Raw genomic sequence first — 15743 nt, 5'->3', positions numbered from 1 at the left:
GCGAGAGATTCAAGTGGTAAGCACACCAAATACGTAAAGCACGACCCGTCCGTTCCGATCGACCTCGCTGATGTTAATTGATCGCCTCTCCAATTAGAGTGTCGACGATGGAAGGAAAGGGACGGGGGTAACGACGGCGGAAGGACGGAAGCGGTTCGTTCAAAGAGAAAGGTAGAGAATGATGGTTTTAACGAAAATCGCGCCGTTCATGATGATTGGATAAGGGAAGGGGGATGAAAGGGGGAGAATCGTAGCGAGCGCGAAGCACTTAATTACCGACAATTACAAATAAAACGCTGCGGTTGAAACGACACGGCGGAATGGCGGGACACGCCCGGGTCACGAATTTCCATTCTTACGAATTACTTTTCCAGTAATTATTCCGATAGTTTAATCCAACGGGTTGTCTCGCGTTCTCTTTTGAAATTGTCCTGTATGCTCCCCTATCGCCGTACAGTCCAAAGCTTTTTCCGGCGTCCATGCGGCACGTGCTTAACAACAATTACCAGGAAAATTAACAATAATTACCAGGAAAAGCGGGCTATGGATTATATAGTCTGCTGAAATCGATGAAGTTTAATGAAAATTTTATTCGAACTGAAACACGAGGAGAAGAAAGAAAGAACGAATTATTGACAGACAAGAGGACAGGATTTTTTTAAAGACGGCTAAGATTGTGTGTAAAGTACTTCGGACGCGAGTCGCGCTGGTTGTTCCGAGTCTGCACAATGACGTGCACGCATGGCATGCAAGTCCTGTGCATGATGGCCTATATTCAAATTGCATTATATCGCCGGATGAGGGTGCGCGAGCGCGAGCGCGCGTATAGATGTGACCGATAAATGCTCCGTGGAAGCCATGGTCGTTAGTTCACTTTTGCTGCGCTAGCCGGCGAATGTTCTTTGAGGAAGAATTAAATCGCAATTGCTCTCGTAAATCTGATTTTACAACGTCCGGTATTACTCTGCAATAATTTTTACAGATTATTAGCAATTAGCGTGATGTAATTACTATTCTCTGTTATTATTAAATTGGTGCATTATACTGTGCGTAGTTAATTGTATTAAATAATTTGCAGCGTTGTAAGTTACCTTCTTTCTGTTTCCTTCAATTTATATGATTACCTGTACATTTCAACGAATAATTACAATTTGTCTTTTTCCTTCACTTTTTTTTTTTATTTTTGATTTCCCGATATTAATGATGCAGACAAAATTTTTAATATATATATTTATAATGTTCTGGGCTACTCGTAATTCTTTGTGAAATACGAATAAAAAAGAAATTTATGGAAAAAAGACAAGTTGAATTATTTTATTTCCACGCTTGTTCATTGCTTACGCTCAGACGTTATTAAGCGTGTTACGGTGAAATGGCAGGCATCATCGGTAGTGTAGCGAACAGAATTGCGAGTCTTACGGGTGAAATGCATTACTGGCTAATTGCAGTGAGATGGAAGAGAGCTCTGAGCATCTTAAGCCACAGTCGCAATATTCATTACCGCAGATACAGCAAGCATCAAAGAAAATTATATAACGGCATGCTAATAAATGTAAATTAGTAATTTAAGGTATTTAGGACGATAACCATTCCAACGAGGTTCTCGGTAACAGTGCGGTACATAAAGCTGACCACAATCCCGATATTCGGCCAAAACGTGGTGTCCAAGCGTTAATTAATGTATTTATTAAATTATATTATTAGAGAAAACTATCAGAATAGTCGAGAACGCACGTTCTGCATCTCAACTCTACGAATATATAGCGTACAACGTATGTTTTCCTACATTTGTAAACAGTACTACAAGCAAACATAAATACATTGACCTTGCAGAAGTAAACACAATTGTCGTTGCGAATTGAAATCAACGTTGTATAAGCTCCTGCACATCAAACGGAAGTTGATTAGTATTTCAATGTTTATTTTCTCCGAATTTACTTGCAAAGATAATTTTCAAATTATAAGAAATACAAAAACTATTTAAAGGATTAAACAAGAAGAATTATAAGAAAATATAAACAATTTTTTGTAATTATATTATATTATATTATATATATATATACAGTTATGATAATCAGTAATAAAAATTAACAAATATGATCTTCTTTCATCAAATTTTAGTTTCAGTCAATTTACACGAATGTCTGCTTAATATATCAAAGTTGAAAGAAAACTGTATTTGTTCTTGCTCTCCTAATCTATCGAAGGTATTGACGTTCACCTTTGTTCCCTAATCTCAATTGTTTCCCAGTTGTCACCTGAGAATGTTGCGCGACCTGCGCGCGCTGTCATCCCATGGGTATTAATTAGAAAAAGTGTAGTTTTGCCTCGTGCGGCAATGTCGATGCACACGCGAGAGAATTAATATCGCTTTCGAACTCTCGACATTTCGACGGAGCGTGCAAGTGACAAGAGCTCTCCAGGTTTTGTGGGAACGCCGTTCGGACGACATTCCAATACGTCAAATCCGGAGAGCATCGCGCGGAAAGTCCGACCGCTTGGCCGATTATTTTTCCAGTTATTACTCGCGGACAGGCTTTACCGATATCTCGATTCACCATTTACGCTCGTTTGTTTCGAACACAGTTCGACGTAAAGCGACTTTCTATTGCGCTTGCATACTGTAACGGATGTTCAATCTCCACGTTGATGATCAGCGCGAATTTAAGCGCTCGCTCGTTTATCAATATGAAATTTCAACGATTAATTGATATGTACTTTTTATTTATTATTATTGAGTTTTATTTATATGTGCAAAAATCACGATTATTTATTTGCTGCTGCTCCGCTGAATTTTTACTTAATACGAGAGATTTGTTTACATGTTGCAAATATTTTATATTGAAACTTGTTGATAAAATCAATGCTAAAATAATGATAAATGTGGGTATAATACAGTAGAACGAATCTTTAGCTTCTATAATTAACTTTGAAATTATGGCTTTCTCTATTGCATCGCAATTATGTTTAAATTTACATATTTAATCGCGTGTATCGTAATTAAGATAAATTGCTATATTAAAATTGGTATTTTAATTATTTAGATATTAATGTAACTTTTGATTATATAATAATTAATTGAAAAAACATTCTATTATATATAAAATAAAATAAAATCAAACTGTGTAATGTAAGACTATAATCTTTAGTAAATTTTGAATAAAATTGACAATTAATTTTAACAAAATTTTAATACAAAGATTGGAACGGATGTTAAACACTAGAATATTATAAGAATAATATGTTTATACATCTTTATTAAAAAAATAACTTTTTCAAAAAATTTATAAACTAGAGGAATAAAATGATAATTCTCTAGAAAATCTATTTCTTTTTTTTATAGAATCCATTTAAAAATGAAAACACAAGAAACATGCTGCAAAGTATCTTATTTAAAAAAAAACTTACTTTGGTTACTCTAACTTTGGTTACCAAATTTATTTATCGTATTTTCAGAAATCGATAAGCCCACTACGCGCAAACCAGGCACGAGACGGAAGGCGAAGAAGATCGATCACAGCCATGAGAAAAAAGCCGCCGGAATGAAGGACGAGCCAATGCTGAAAGGTGATGATATTGGCGACGAGCAGATCGATTTTCAGTCGGCGACGGCCTCATCGGCGTTTCATCGCCATTTGCTTACAAATTTCGGAATAACTGCCATAACCGCGATATTGGTCGGTGGTTTATCCACACAGACTACTGTTGTTCAGTAAAATACTATACGCAAAGAAGATTAAAGTAATATAGAAAGAGTCTCTGGATGCGAGATTAAACATCGCGCGTGGCAAGCATTGCAACGAAGTAATGTCGATAAGAATAATGCTGCGAAGGGTCGCTGTTCTTGATAAAAAGTCTCTTCCTGTTGTACAATGAAATTTGCATAAAGTGGACGTAGAGTGAAGACCTGTTTTTATATAGAAGCATGAAGGGGGCCCGAAGTATCTGGTTGATCAGAGTGACCGTGGTACTGTACTTCGTGAGGGAGCGTAATTAACACATTGCAAGCCGAACGTGTACTAATAGACTTTCCTCTCTATCTAAAGATGTAGAAAGCCACCAATCTATTAACCCCTTTACGCTGAAGGCGTTAGAGTAGCTGGCTTTTACCGTTCCCATTCCAAGCGGTAACCTTGTTGATCTCGCCATCACTTGAAGAAGAAAGTCTGTAAATCAAATAAAAAGGGTACATATTATTTGCAATCGCACTTTCTGATAAGTTGTTAAAATAAATATTTTTTTGTTTGCTTTATATATTTATATATGTGCGTATGTGAATATAGTAGCATACAAATTCTATTTCAATTCGTTTAAAAAGAATTACATATTTTTTATTTTTTTATAAAATATAAATTGTCTGTTTTTTGTAATTTGTTCAATTTTTAGGTTGCAGTAATTATATAGTGTTCTTCTTTTCATCATATACTGTATTGATGTGAATATAAATATAAAGATATATCTTTCGTTATTTCTGCATTTCTCAAAATATTAACAGAGCGTACATAGCTTGCAATTTGCTAATAATGTCTAATGTCTAAATATTAAGATGAGTAATGAAAGTGCATTGTGTATATGTGAAATGTCAAATAATTTTTTACAAAGAGTTATTTATTATTTTTCAGCATTATATCTGAAAGTTTATTTTTTATCATCATGAATATTATAAATGTATTCCTGTTGCCTAATTGCATTTTAAATTATATATTAAACTTTTAATTATTTTGCTACGGTTTTCTGTTATTATAAATGTACATGTTAGAAAGTTAATTATATCTTTTATAGTATGTATCAATAACAAATACTCGTGTATGTATGCAAGAATAATAAGAAACTTGGAATGAGATGCAATGGAATTTAATTATTAGGAAGATAACAATGTATAAATGAATATATACTTTGAATGGTAGAGTCTTCACAATAATGTTGTGTATTATATTAAAATTATTTTATAAAGCTATAAATTTATACATCTTTACGAAATTTTGTACTAAGTTTTATCTTGTTTTTTAGGCACATAAAATATATCGTGAAAAAAAGGATATGGCTCATATTTTCAGCGAGAAGAGATTTATTTTGTTTAAATATGTCGCAATAACTTTTAAATAGAAAGAGTTGAATTTATGATGTTACGTTGTAAGTGGTTATTTTAATAATTTATATAATGGCTAAAAAATCTACTTTATTTTTTATAAACAAATGGCATGTGTCTTTTTATTTTATAAAACTTGTTTGTTGCATTATCAAAGAGCCTTTAGATTTTAAATGGTATATCATTGTAATATCAAAGAAATATTAATTACATTTCTTGTCAATTTTATAATTATATACTTTATTATATAATTTAAATATATACATGTATATGTATATGTATATGTGACATTTTTTGATCACAAGAAAAACAGATTAATCGCATCATTTAAAACATTATATTACGAGCGAAGAATTGTACATAATTTTATAACTGCATTTTATTCTATTGCTCCAATATGTTCCCAATTTTTATGCTTTTTGTGTATTTAAGTAAAATTCCTAACTTAATGCAATTGTTGCGTTTATTTACAGGATGACAATAATTTTCTGAAATTTTCCGTTATTAACGGAATGATCAATAAAGTATTTTTAATTCGAATACCTCGAGACCATTGATATGGTTATAGTAATAGGCTTATTGCGTGTACTGTACATATAATATACATAATATATACACATCTGTAGAAATCAAAGAGAGAAAGGAAAGAAGGAAGACAGAATTTTTCTCAAGTTTTTATCTATAAAACAAATTTTAGTTCTAGATAAATTTAGTATTTTAGATATATAAAAATAATGATCATACACGCATCAACGAACAGAGATAATATCTTAACATAATATTTTTTAAGTTATAGATTACAAAAAATAAATTATTAAAAAAGTTACAAGTTTCTTACAAACAAAACAAGAGTTTGTTAAAATCCATTTATAAATTATAATGGATCACTTTTTCTGTGTACGTTTAAATTTTTGATTTATAAATGAAATATACATATGTATATTAAAAATATGGAAATGCTAAATTTGTGAACAGGTTAAGACTACAAGTAACAATTTTAAGTGTGAATATGTGTATTTTTACGTGAGATATTTTTATTCATTTTGATAGATGTGTATTAAACGTAGGTAAAAATAAATCTGTAGATTCTGCTATATATAACAAATATTAATAACATACATCGCATTCAAAAAATAACGAATATACAATATTTTCAATCAATATTTTAAAGCAATTTACCAGTGATTTATCAATTAAGCTTTCATTTCATTTTCTTAACGAGTTTGTTATCGATCAATCACATGTTTTTTTAATCGATTACAAATTGCTGGTTTGGTTTAAATTTTTGAAATAGATCTCCATCAATTTCGCGATGCTGCTTGCGTATGTTTGTGATGACCCCAAATGTGCTATGTACATATTCGTAGACGTGTGATAATCGATAAATTAATGTACGGCGCCGCATTTCTTCAATATATAGAGCTACTAGTATTGTATAATAATAGTATGTGTATGATATTGTAGAATAAGCCTCAGGGACATGTATATATGCTAAGCTGTAAGTTATATTAGTTTTTGCATTTGTGTGTGGTCACAATAACTCTTCCCTCCCATGTAAATAAAATGTACCTTATCGTGTACTTGGGCAATAAATGTTAGACAATCGTAATACTTGTTTGAGTCGTTGTCTTGGTCTTGTAGATCATTTCTATTTTTTACATTAAGCCTTCAAATTTATGATAGCGCAAATTTTATTAAATTGATTTTATGAAATCAAATAAAAAGAAGATTGAGTAAAAATATAATTGGCAGAGATCATATTCTTCTGCTTATCACATTTATTATTTATGATTCTGATTAATTTCAAATATATATATATAACAATATTTTTGTTATTAAATATTCTTTCTGCTATTTTTTAAATTAAAACGTTGTTAAAGTCAGTTGCATTTAATGCTACATAAAAATCTAATTTATATATTTAAAACTTATTCATAAAAAAATTTTATTATATTTTCTTATAGATTATATAAATTTAATTGAAAAATTATTACATAAACAAAAATACGAAAATATTGTAAATCTGTGAGAATAAATTTGTGATACGTCTATTAAAATTGTAGATAAGTAGAAATAAAGTAGAAATAAATGTACGTTTTATGTTATAATAAATTCATATGTAAATTTAAGTTTAGGAGACAATAATTAGTAAATACTTTACTGTCTACAGTTATATTATATAATATTTATAAATAAAAATTCATTTTTTAATACAGATAATATTTAATCTCTACTATATCAGTGACTGTTATCTGTACACCAACAAGTGGTAACTCTGATAAAGTAAATCTTTGATTGCAAGAATATATCGCTTGTATGTACTTCTAGGTACATCGACAGAAATTTTGAAATTGACTTAAAAATTTCTCTCGTAGAGGGCAGATATAGGTAGGATTTTTGTTCTTTCAATTGTTTGAATTATTTGTATTTTTTTAGCAGAATATATATAGATAGGAAAGCTATAAGTTTCATTTTAGATACTACTTATACAAAAAAAATATTTTTTAATAAAAAAGTTTAGAGATCTTAGCTTATTTAATTCTATGTAAATAATCAAATTGTTTTTTTAATATGTCAGCTTATTTATTAATACATGTTAATACAATTGACATATTACCGATGAGATTAAAGATTTTATTTGATCATTTTATGTAAAATATAAATATCGACGAGTTATAATGTAAGGGGAAACTTACACTTGCACTTCCTTCTCAGCCCATATATTTATTTTGCTTTGTTACGCTCTTCAGTTCATTCCGAAGCTACGTAAAATTCGGGAAATCGACTGTAACGAAGACCCGACGGTATAATCATGATATTCGGGAAAGAATTATTATAGAACTTGGCAGCGCACTTTGGAGTAACGAGGGGAAAAAAGGGCTTTTCTCTATAAGCTAGCTCGTACATCATCGGCACGAATCCCTTTGGACGGTTATAGAACGAAAGAGGCAGCGATAACAAAGGCGTCTACGTTGAGCGATACTAGATGCTTCGTAAACAAACGAGTCTTCTAATATTAGATCGTATAATAAGATATGTCTAGATATCTATACTACATCTATACCGGCTATTTTAGATAATAAATCTATTATATACTTTAATGTTCTGAGAATATCGCGCGCATGCAAGCGTTAAACATATAACTTATATATATTTATAGTTGTATTATAATTAATTTTGTATCATGTTTTATTGTGTTTTCGTTTTTATATTTTTATTAGTAAAATAATGTGTAAGAATAATAATTATATTTTAGTTTGTACGTTTTTTTTTAGCAGTACGTTTTTTTTCCATCGAAATATTATATTTGCTACATATTTTTATATATTTGCATATAAAATCAATATCGCGTATATCAAATAATAATGATATATTTATTAAAGCTAAACATAGATTTACAAACAGATATGCAAAAATATAGTTTTGATATGTACGTTTTTGTAAATATTTTTTAGTATTTAATTATTCTAGTAAAGGTAATTAAACTATTTTTCCGTATTTTTTCGGATTACTTTATACATTATTTGAACTGCTTTATTTTCATAATAATACTAAAATAATCTTTGAACTCAACAATTGCCAAATATGAAAAATCATCAAATATCCTTCCGTCCTCTGACTGTATTATTATAAACGGTAACGTTTTATGCGGATTTGAATTGGCAGTAGTACGAGTATAGCGCAAGGCGGACATTTCAGCTATTCGCTGTTGTTTCAGGAAACACAGTCTAAATGCAAATGATAACAGGAAACGATAAGAATCTGTACCGGCTCATCCAACAATTCCATCCAGTACGTAGCGATTTCTCCATCTGCACAATTGTAAAGGGACATCCTTTAAACATGTTCGACGTGTTATTCTTCGATAGTATTATCGCAAAACTTACACGCGCACGTAGATCGCTCATCGTGTCCATATCGCCATAAGTACACAGGACCACGGTATAAAGCCCTCGAAGGAGCAGAGCCTTATACGAGTTGTTATTTTTATCGCTCACGATGTTTTCATATTTCGCCCAAGGCTTGCTAATTTCATTTTATACTTACGTATTTTTCTAGACATTTTCTCCAGTTGCCGCAAGCGCTTTTCAAGTTCTCTTCTTTAAGATCAGCTAATTAGGCAATTCTTTTTTTTCTCACTAGTAGAACAGAGTCACGAATCGTCAAAGTACCTGGATTATCACAAGCAGCTTCTGGAAATCTCTGATATTTTCTTTCTAGCCATAAGATAAAAAGATGTAGAAAGTTCTTAATTGAATGAAAGCAAATCTGTCATCATAATAAATACCAAGTATCAAACTGATTGAAATAAAATATTTATATACGAGGTCTCATTTTCAGTAATGTAATAAAATATCTCAATATATGTATAATCAAGCAAGAGATATGTGTTGCATTATTAAATATCTATTATTATCTTTATATTTTATTTTATTTTAACTTTTTTAACTGTTTTCTGAGATTGTCTAAAATATTTTTGTTCCATTTTTACTAACAACCAATTAATTGAATCGCAAATAAAAAAACAGTGTAGATCAATATTAATCAAAAGTTTTATTGATAATAGTTTTTGTAATAATAATTATTTTAGATAAACAATGTTTTATTTTTTGTAGAACTATAAATACTATGAAAGTTTAGTGTGCATGTGTATGTGTAGAGAATGAGAAACGTTCCATTATGTACTTTCGAACTCAAATAAATCAATTAATTCTTTTTTTGTATTTTTAGAAATAGAAGAACAGTGATTTATATATACAATTGTTTAATCTAACAACACCTCTCTGTTTGCATCTATAATTTACTTTTACAGGTAAGTAATAATGTACTAAATAGCTATATATAAAATTGATGTTGTGATATTAATATTTAATTTAAATCCATTGAAGTTTCTCTTCTTTCTAAGCTTGTGTTATTTTCCAGCATTTACCACGCATAAGTTTTCATTTCATCAAGCTCATACTCCAATCTTTCTCAAGATAATCAATTGCCAACGTCGCACAGCCGAGCAAATACTATTGCCACAAAGCTACAACGTCTGTGTGCGGTTTAACCTCGTACAGACCGCTTCACAGAGCACCCTTTTTGCCTCGTTTGCGAAAACACGACCCTTCTCGTATTCGAAAGCTCTGGATATCTTTAGCCAAATCGTAACTATTCCTCGCAGTACTCGAGGAATAAATTGTCCAGCTTCGTTCTTCTTCCCTTTGGCTGACCATGTTGTTGCCAAATGTGAATTAGTTGTGCTTCCGATCTAAAATTTACATTTACCTTCTCTTTACTTAGGTCAGAAACGCTCTTTTACGTACTGCATTCAATGAGCAGTTATTAAAAATAATGAAGATTGGTAACGTTTAAATGTAAGTTCTTCAAACATGTAATAACGTAAAAAAGAAAAAATTATTTATTTAAAAGAGAGAAAGAAAGAAACATTGAGTTCTTATCACAATTCGAGATATTTAAATTTTTAGATATAAAAATCGTTGTAAAAAAAATACAATTTAAAAAATGGCATAAATTTTATATTTATGGAATAATTAAAAAAAAGTGGTATCATGCATGAGTTGGTTGAAAAATAAAAATAATTTTTTTACATTTACATTACGAAAGCGCAGAAGGGTGATTAAAATCGAAAATCATGCTGCAGGTTTTTCACAGCTATTGCCTAACGGGTTTAGACGAAGTCATTAAAAATATGGCTATGAAGAGAAATGCTATGAGTAATAACGATCCGGTGGGAGAGCTATATGGACCGTGCAAAACTAAATTATTCCACCCGTTACCGACCCTGCTTACGAATAACAACTTGTCAACGCGTGAAACAGTTTTACTATGAGAATATTCATCCATTGTCATGGATGAAATATAGTGGATACCATCATGGAAATATTAGCAAATAAAAAAAATTATTAATGCTATTATAATTACTATTGTAAATTTCCTAGCAAAGTTAATGAAGCAACATTACGAGAAATAACTCAGGTACTTGTTTTTTGAAGAGATGGCTTAAATTAAAAATATTTAATATATATATATATATATAATATTAAAAATTAATGGAAATAAAATTTATAATTATATATGATTAATAATACGCGATATAATAAATTGTGCTTGTTTGTTGCAATATAATTTTTCCTGCTAATATTGTTTCTTCATACGGTTGTTACAAGTTGTTATTAAGTTTGCAGATTGTTTGCTATATTACAGCGTAAATCCATTTTAATACTTCTGATTGTCAAATGTGAAAAATGCAAATACGAGTATATGGCATTTCAAAAAAGCGAGGTAACATCTACCCTTTATAATCCTTTTATATCCGCTTTCGGGGCATAATAGCAACGAGCGTGTTAATTAACCGCTTGTACTTTATACAAACTCATGCTTTCAGAGGTTTTTTTTCCGTTAGACGAAAGGCTTGGGGGTTATAAAGAGGGTTCTTAAACCGCTTTTCTTTTAAGAGAAGCGTAATGAAGCACGTTGCGAAACGAAGAAAATAGCACGTATTCTCTATATAAATCGAAAGCAGTAATTTTCGCCGTTAAGCCAAGATATATCGACATTTATCTATACAGAAGAAACAATCAAGTAAATGAAACTCATTCCGATGTCCGTTGTTTATTCATTGGACAGCTCAAAATGTACTGAATTTTAAAAATATGTTTTGCTATAATATAACATCATAATAGATACAATGTGATAGATTTTTCTTTGAGAAATCAAAAATATTCTGGTTTAATAATATTTAAAATGTATACAAAATTTAATGAGAAACTAATTTAATTCATAAACTCTCTTTTCTTTCATTAGCTCCAATTTGATTACGAGTGGCTTCATTATTTTTACAAACACATAAAAGGAAAATATAATTACTGTTTATTTTTCTGATTAATCTAAAAAAAATGGTAATTTTAACTTTTATATTTATAATAAAATTTTTTAATTGGTACATTTTCTTTATTATATATGATTAGGAATAAGATTTCCTAGATTATAAAAAATCTTACATCATGTGTATTTTATTTTCGCAATTTAAAAGTCTGATCTTTATCCTAACTATTATTTTTTTAATATTTGCAATTATAAAAGAAAAAAATTTATTATATCGTGCATTAAAATTGCTTATCATTTGGACGGAGGGATTGACGTCAAGATATAAAAGTTACAATACTCGGTTATTATTACGTCGTCTTATTTCCGCTCGGCTACACTGTAAGCATACTGAAGAGTACGTTTTCGGAAGGTCAGTTTGAGAACGTGACGCGTTTTAAGATAATCGTAAATAGCGTGTAACAGTAACTATGAAGATGCATCTGCTCATCTCTTGGCATTGCACTCGTTTTACAGGGACAGGCGAGAAAGAGAAGAAAAGTGAGAGTGCAGGTGGCAGGGTCGGACGGGAATTGCAAAAGACAAAGACGAGGAGAGACACAAGGAGAGAGCGAGCTATGGCGTCTTAGATGGCAGATAGCGGTTTTATGGAAATTCTCCGTGGTCGAGAGCATGCCTAATGCTCTGAATAATATTCCGCAACCTAGCTCGCGAGGTCGTATAAAATAGGCGGCTCCAGGACCCTACGTGGTAATTGATGATCTTTTTATTCTGCCTGCACGATGCACCTTATTACACCGGTGCGCTTTCTCCCTCCTCCGGTACCTCCGTACCTTTCGGTCGGATTGCAGCAGCCTCAGCTTTATTTCCTTCGCTGCTTATTTATCTCCTCTACCCACTATTATTTCTCTCAGACCATCCGTCCGTCTGTATATTAGTAACGACAGTAGACGCTAGAATAGGTCGTATCTTGAATTTTCTCGACGTCATATCTTGCAGCGTCTCCAGGATTTACATCTCGGTGTGTAAGCGGATTATTAAACGCATCCCTTATTTCGCGGCATGATTAATGCTCTACATAACACTGCACCGTTATATGTATAAAAGTTGCATATTAAGTAAACTTGATAAGTGTGCTCATCAAAAATTGATTGTGTAATTCAATCTTAATCTTTATTTAATTTGATGTTAGATATATCAATAACGAATAAATTATAGATTTTAACTCAATTATCTTAGTATAATAATAATAATAAATGTTTAATAATGTAAATTAAATATTAAATATTTTAAACATTAAATATTAAACGATATTTTAGACTACTTACTGTCAATGTTAAAATTTATTTAATAATAAAATTTATTTAATAATAAAATTCATTTAATAATAAAATTTATTTAATAATAAAATTCATTTAATAATAAAATTTATTTAATACATATAAAAATCCATGAATTTCTCTATATATTCGCGGTGTTATATATGTCAATATCTTCGGGATACGCTTCTATTGTCGCTAGAGAGTATCGCAATAATATTATATCTCCAAGTAAAAGCTTCGATCGCGATTACAACTTATCGCAAATTGGATTTATTACGAGGTCGAAGCAAATGGTACGAACGGTCGTTCGATTTCAACTTGTCTTTCCTGGCGAACCACGACGTCGCGTTCTGATTCGCGAAACAAGCGTCTAGATACCCCTCGCCCGCCAGGCATTTATACCGCCGCCGTCGCGAGATCCGTTTCCCCCTCGTATTTGCTTGAGAACGTGTCTCCCTTTCTCTTCGCTAACTCGAACGGTCCTTGAGTTCGAAAAGTTTTATTATTGCCCTCAGGATATCACCACCAGCCAGTAGACATAAAGGTTCCTTTATACATATCCCCGCAGTCGCGCGGGGGTAAGATTTTGCTAATGCGCTTACTCATCTGTGCTCCAGCCATCCAGAATGTCTTCCACGTATGCCTTAATCTGAAATTCTGTGCTCAGCGATGAGCTCTCCGCTAGAAGCGTAATGGGCCATGGCAGAGTAAGGAATACATCGTTTCGATTTGTGTATTCGATGTATTTACGTGGGGACTTTAAATGCTTAAACGGAGATGTTTCTTATGCACAGAAATATTTGACTTGGCCGATAATACAATTTTAATGATCTGGCTGGAAACTTCACACTTTAAACGAGATATCGACATATAATGAAGTATATTTTGAAGTATGTTTTGATGGTAAATATCGATGCAATTTAGAAGCTTTGACGAATGCATTATATTGGAAGCGCCATGCTCCCCGGATCGATACGATAACACTGCATCTAGATGATATTACAGAGATTGGAAGACTCCGAATGCATATTAAGCATATTGATGTTTTAGTTGTCAGTGTTGTTAGTAAAGCACACGATCTTTCTTAGTCTATTAACTTTAAGATATATAAATTTATAATAATATGTCTGAAAATGCAATGTATACACGATATTTTGTAAATAATGGGGTTGCATGAATTTTACACAATATTTGCTATCAAGAGGCTAATATTTGCGTGATGCAGAGGAGAAACTCGCGCGTTTGCTATGCACTCAAAATCGCATCTTTTGACGAAGAGTAAACGATAGCTGACATTGACGTGAAGCTTGTTTGTTTCTTGCAGATGAAAACATGAGATAATTATTTTTTATCGATCTGGCCCCACGTCACAAATGTTCTAGACTACCGAAGAAAATGGAGGCGCAGTAGTTTCCTGCTTAAAAATTTATGGAGTACTACCTGATGGAGACTCATGTTTTATGAATGATCGAAACTTCGATGCAGCAGCGTCCGACATCATCGCCGATCGATAGAGAAAATTCGAGTCTTCGCGAAGACAACATTTGTCTTGTAAAGAAAATTGTTTGACTGTTCAGGATAATTTAATCAGAAACAAAAGGCAATGCGGCTATAAGACGGTCGCTTTTCACGATTGTCGTCATTTTCTTCTACGTACTGCATCGCTGATGTATGTTATCGTGGGAAAGAAAAAGTTGAATTTAAATTTATGCAATATTGAAATAACATGTGTTCATGTGTAAATCGATATGTTTGATATTAATGCTCTTTTGCTTCGTCGCGTAACGCACTGATGATTACATAATATGATTTTAAGTATTTACCGCATGTTCATGTCCATCATTAAAATACTCATATTATAAATGTTTGTATATTTTCATAAGCAAACATATATGTATAACGTGTATTATATGAATTTTTACCAATAAGCAACTTTCATTATAATTTAATTGCAATACATGTGTTCTCTGCAATTTATTCGTGATATTTATTTCATCTGATTTGAAAATATAATTGATTTCTTATATCAATATTATACTTTGAGAATCGTGGCAGAACAAACGCATTTCAAATAAACGTATTTCTATTGGAATCTTTCTTTAAACGATCCTGCGTTCCGCGATGCGGAATACGTGCAGCAATGCGTATTCCCAAACTCTCATAAATATTCTCGGTGGAGTGCCGTGCCCAATTTTCTGAAAAATCTGATACGAGCGAGTATAATTCCGACGAAAGGGAAGGCGAGCGCTTTACATGCACGGTCTTTTGTGCTTTTCACGAGACACTCGCCGGTAAAAGGGTAGTTTCTCCCTAATCATATTCCGTTCTTCCCGCCGGTCGCGTTCGGCCATTGGAATGTATTCTTTGAGGCAATCCATTAAATTCCATTAAACGAGCGCGTCGACCTATCTAGTCCAATATTACATTGAGGCATTTTTATCAAACTTGCCGCGTTCGTCCATTTTCCCGGGCGCAATATAGAAAAAGCATTTAATAGGATT

At 31.8% G+C, this 15743-nt stretch overlaps 1 protein-coding gene across 6 annotated transcripts in view; it reads left to right on the top strand.

The window, feature by feature from the left end:
- The window catches only part of LOC126857593 (neurotrimin-like), a 75590-nt gene extending 68901 nt beyond the window's left edge, over positions 1–6689 (top strand). For 4 of the 6 annotated variants that reach the window (XM_050607213.1, XM_050607212.1, XM_050607210.1 and 1 more), the window contains one exon: positions 3457–6689. In XM_050607213.1, the coding sequence (XP_050463170.1) occupies positions 3457–3716 (260 nt within the window). In that variant the 3' untranslated portion in view covers positions 3717–6689. The remainder of the gene's footprint in view (positions 1–3456) is intronic. The other 2 variants (XR_007688525.1, XR_007688526.1) reach the window with 2 other exon arrangements.
- Positions 6690–15743: the final 9054 nt, after the last annotated feature.

This window comes from Cataglyphis hispanica, chromosome 22 (assembly GCF_021464435.1).
Source record: "Cataglyphis hispanica isolate Lineage 1 chromosome 22, ULB_Chis1_1.0, whole genome shotgun sequence".
NCBI lineage: Eukaryota > Metazoa > Arthropoda > Insecta > Hymenoptera > Formicidae > Cataglyphis > Cataglyphis hispanica.
Note: the sequence above shows the minus strand (reverse complement) of the source record. Positions and strands in the feature narration are given on the sequence as shown.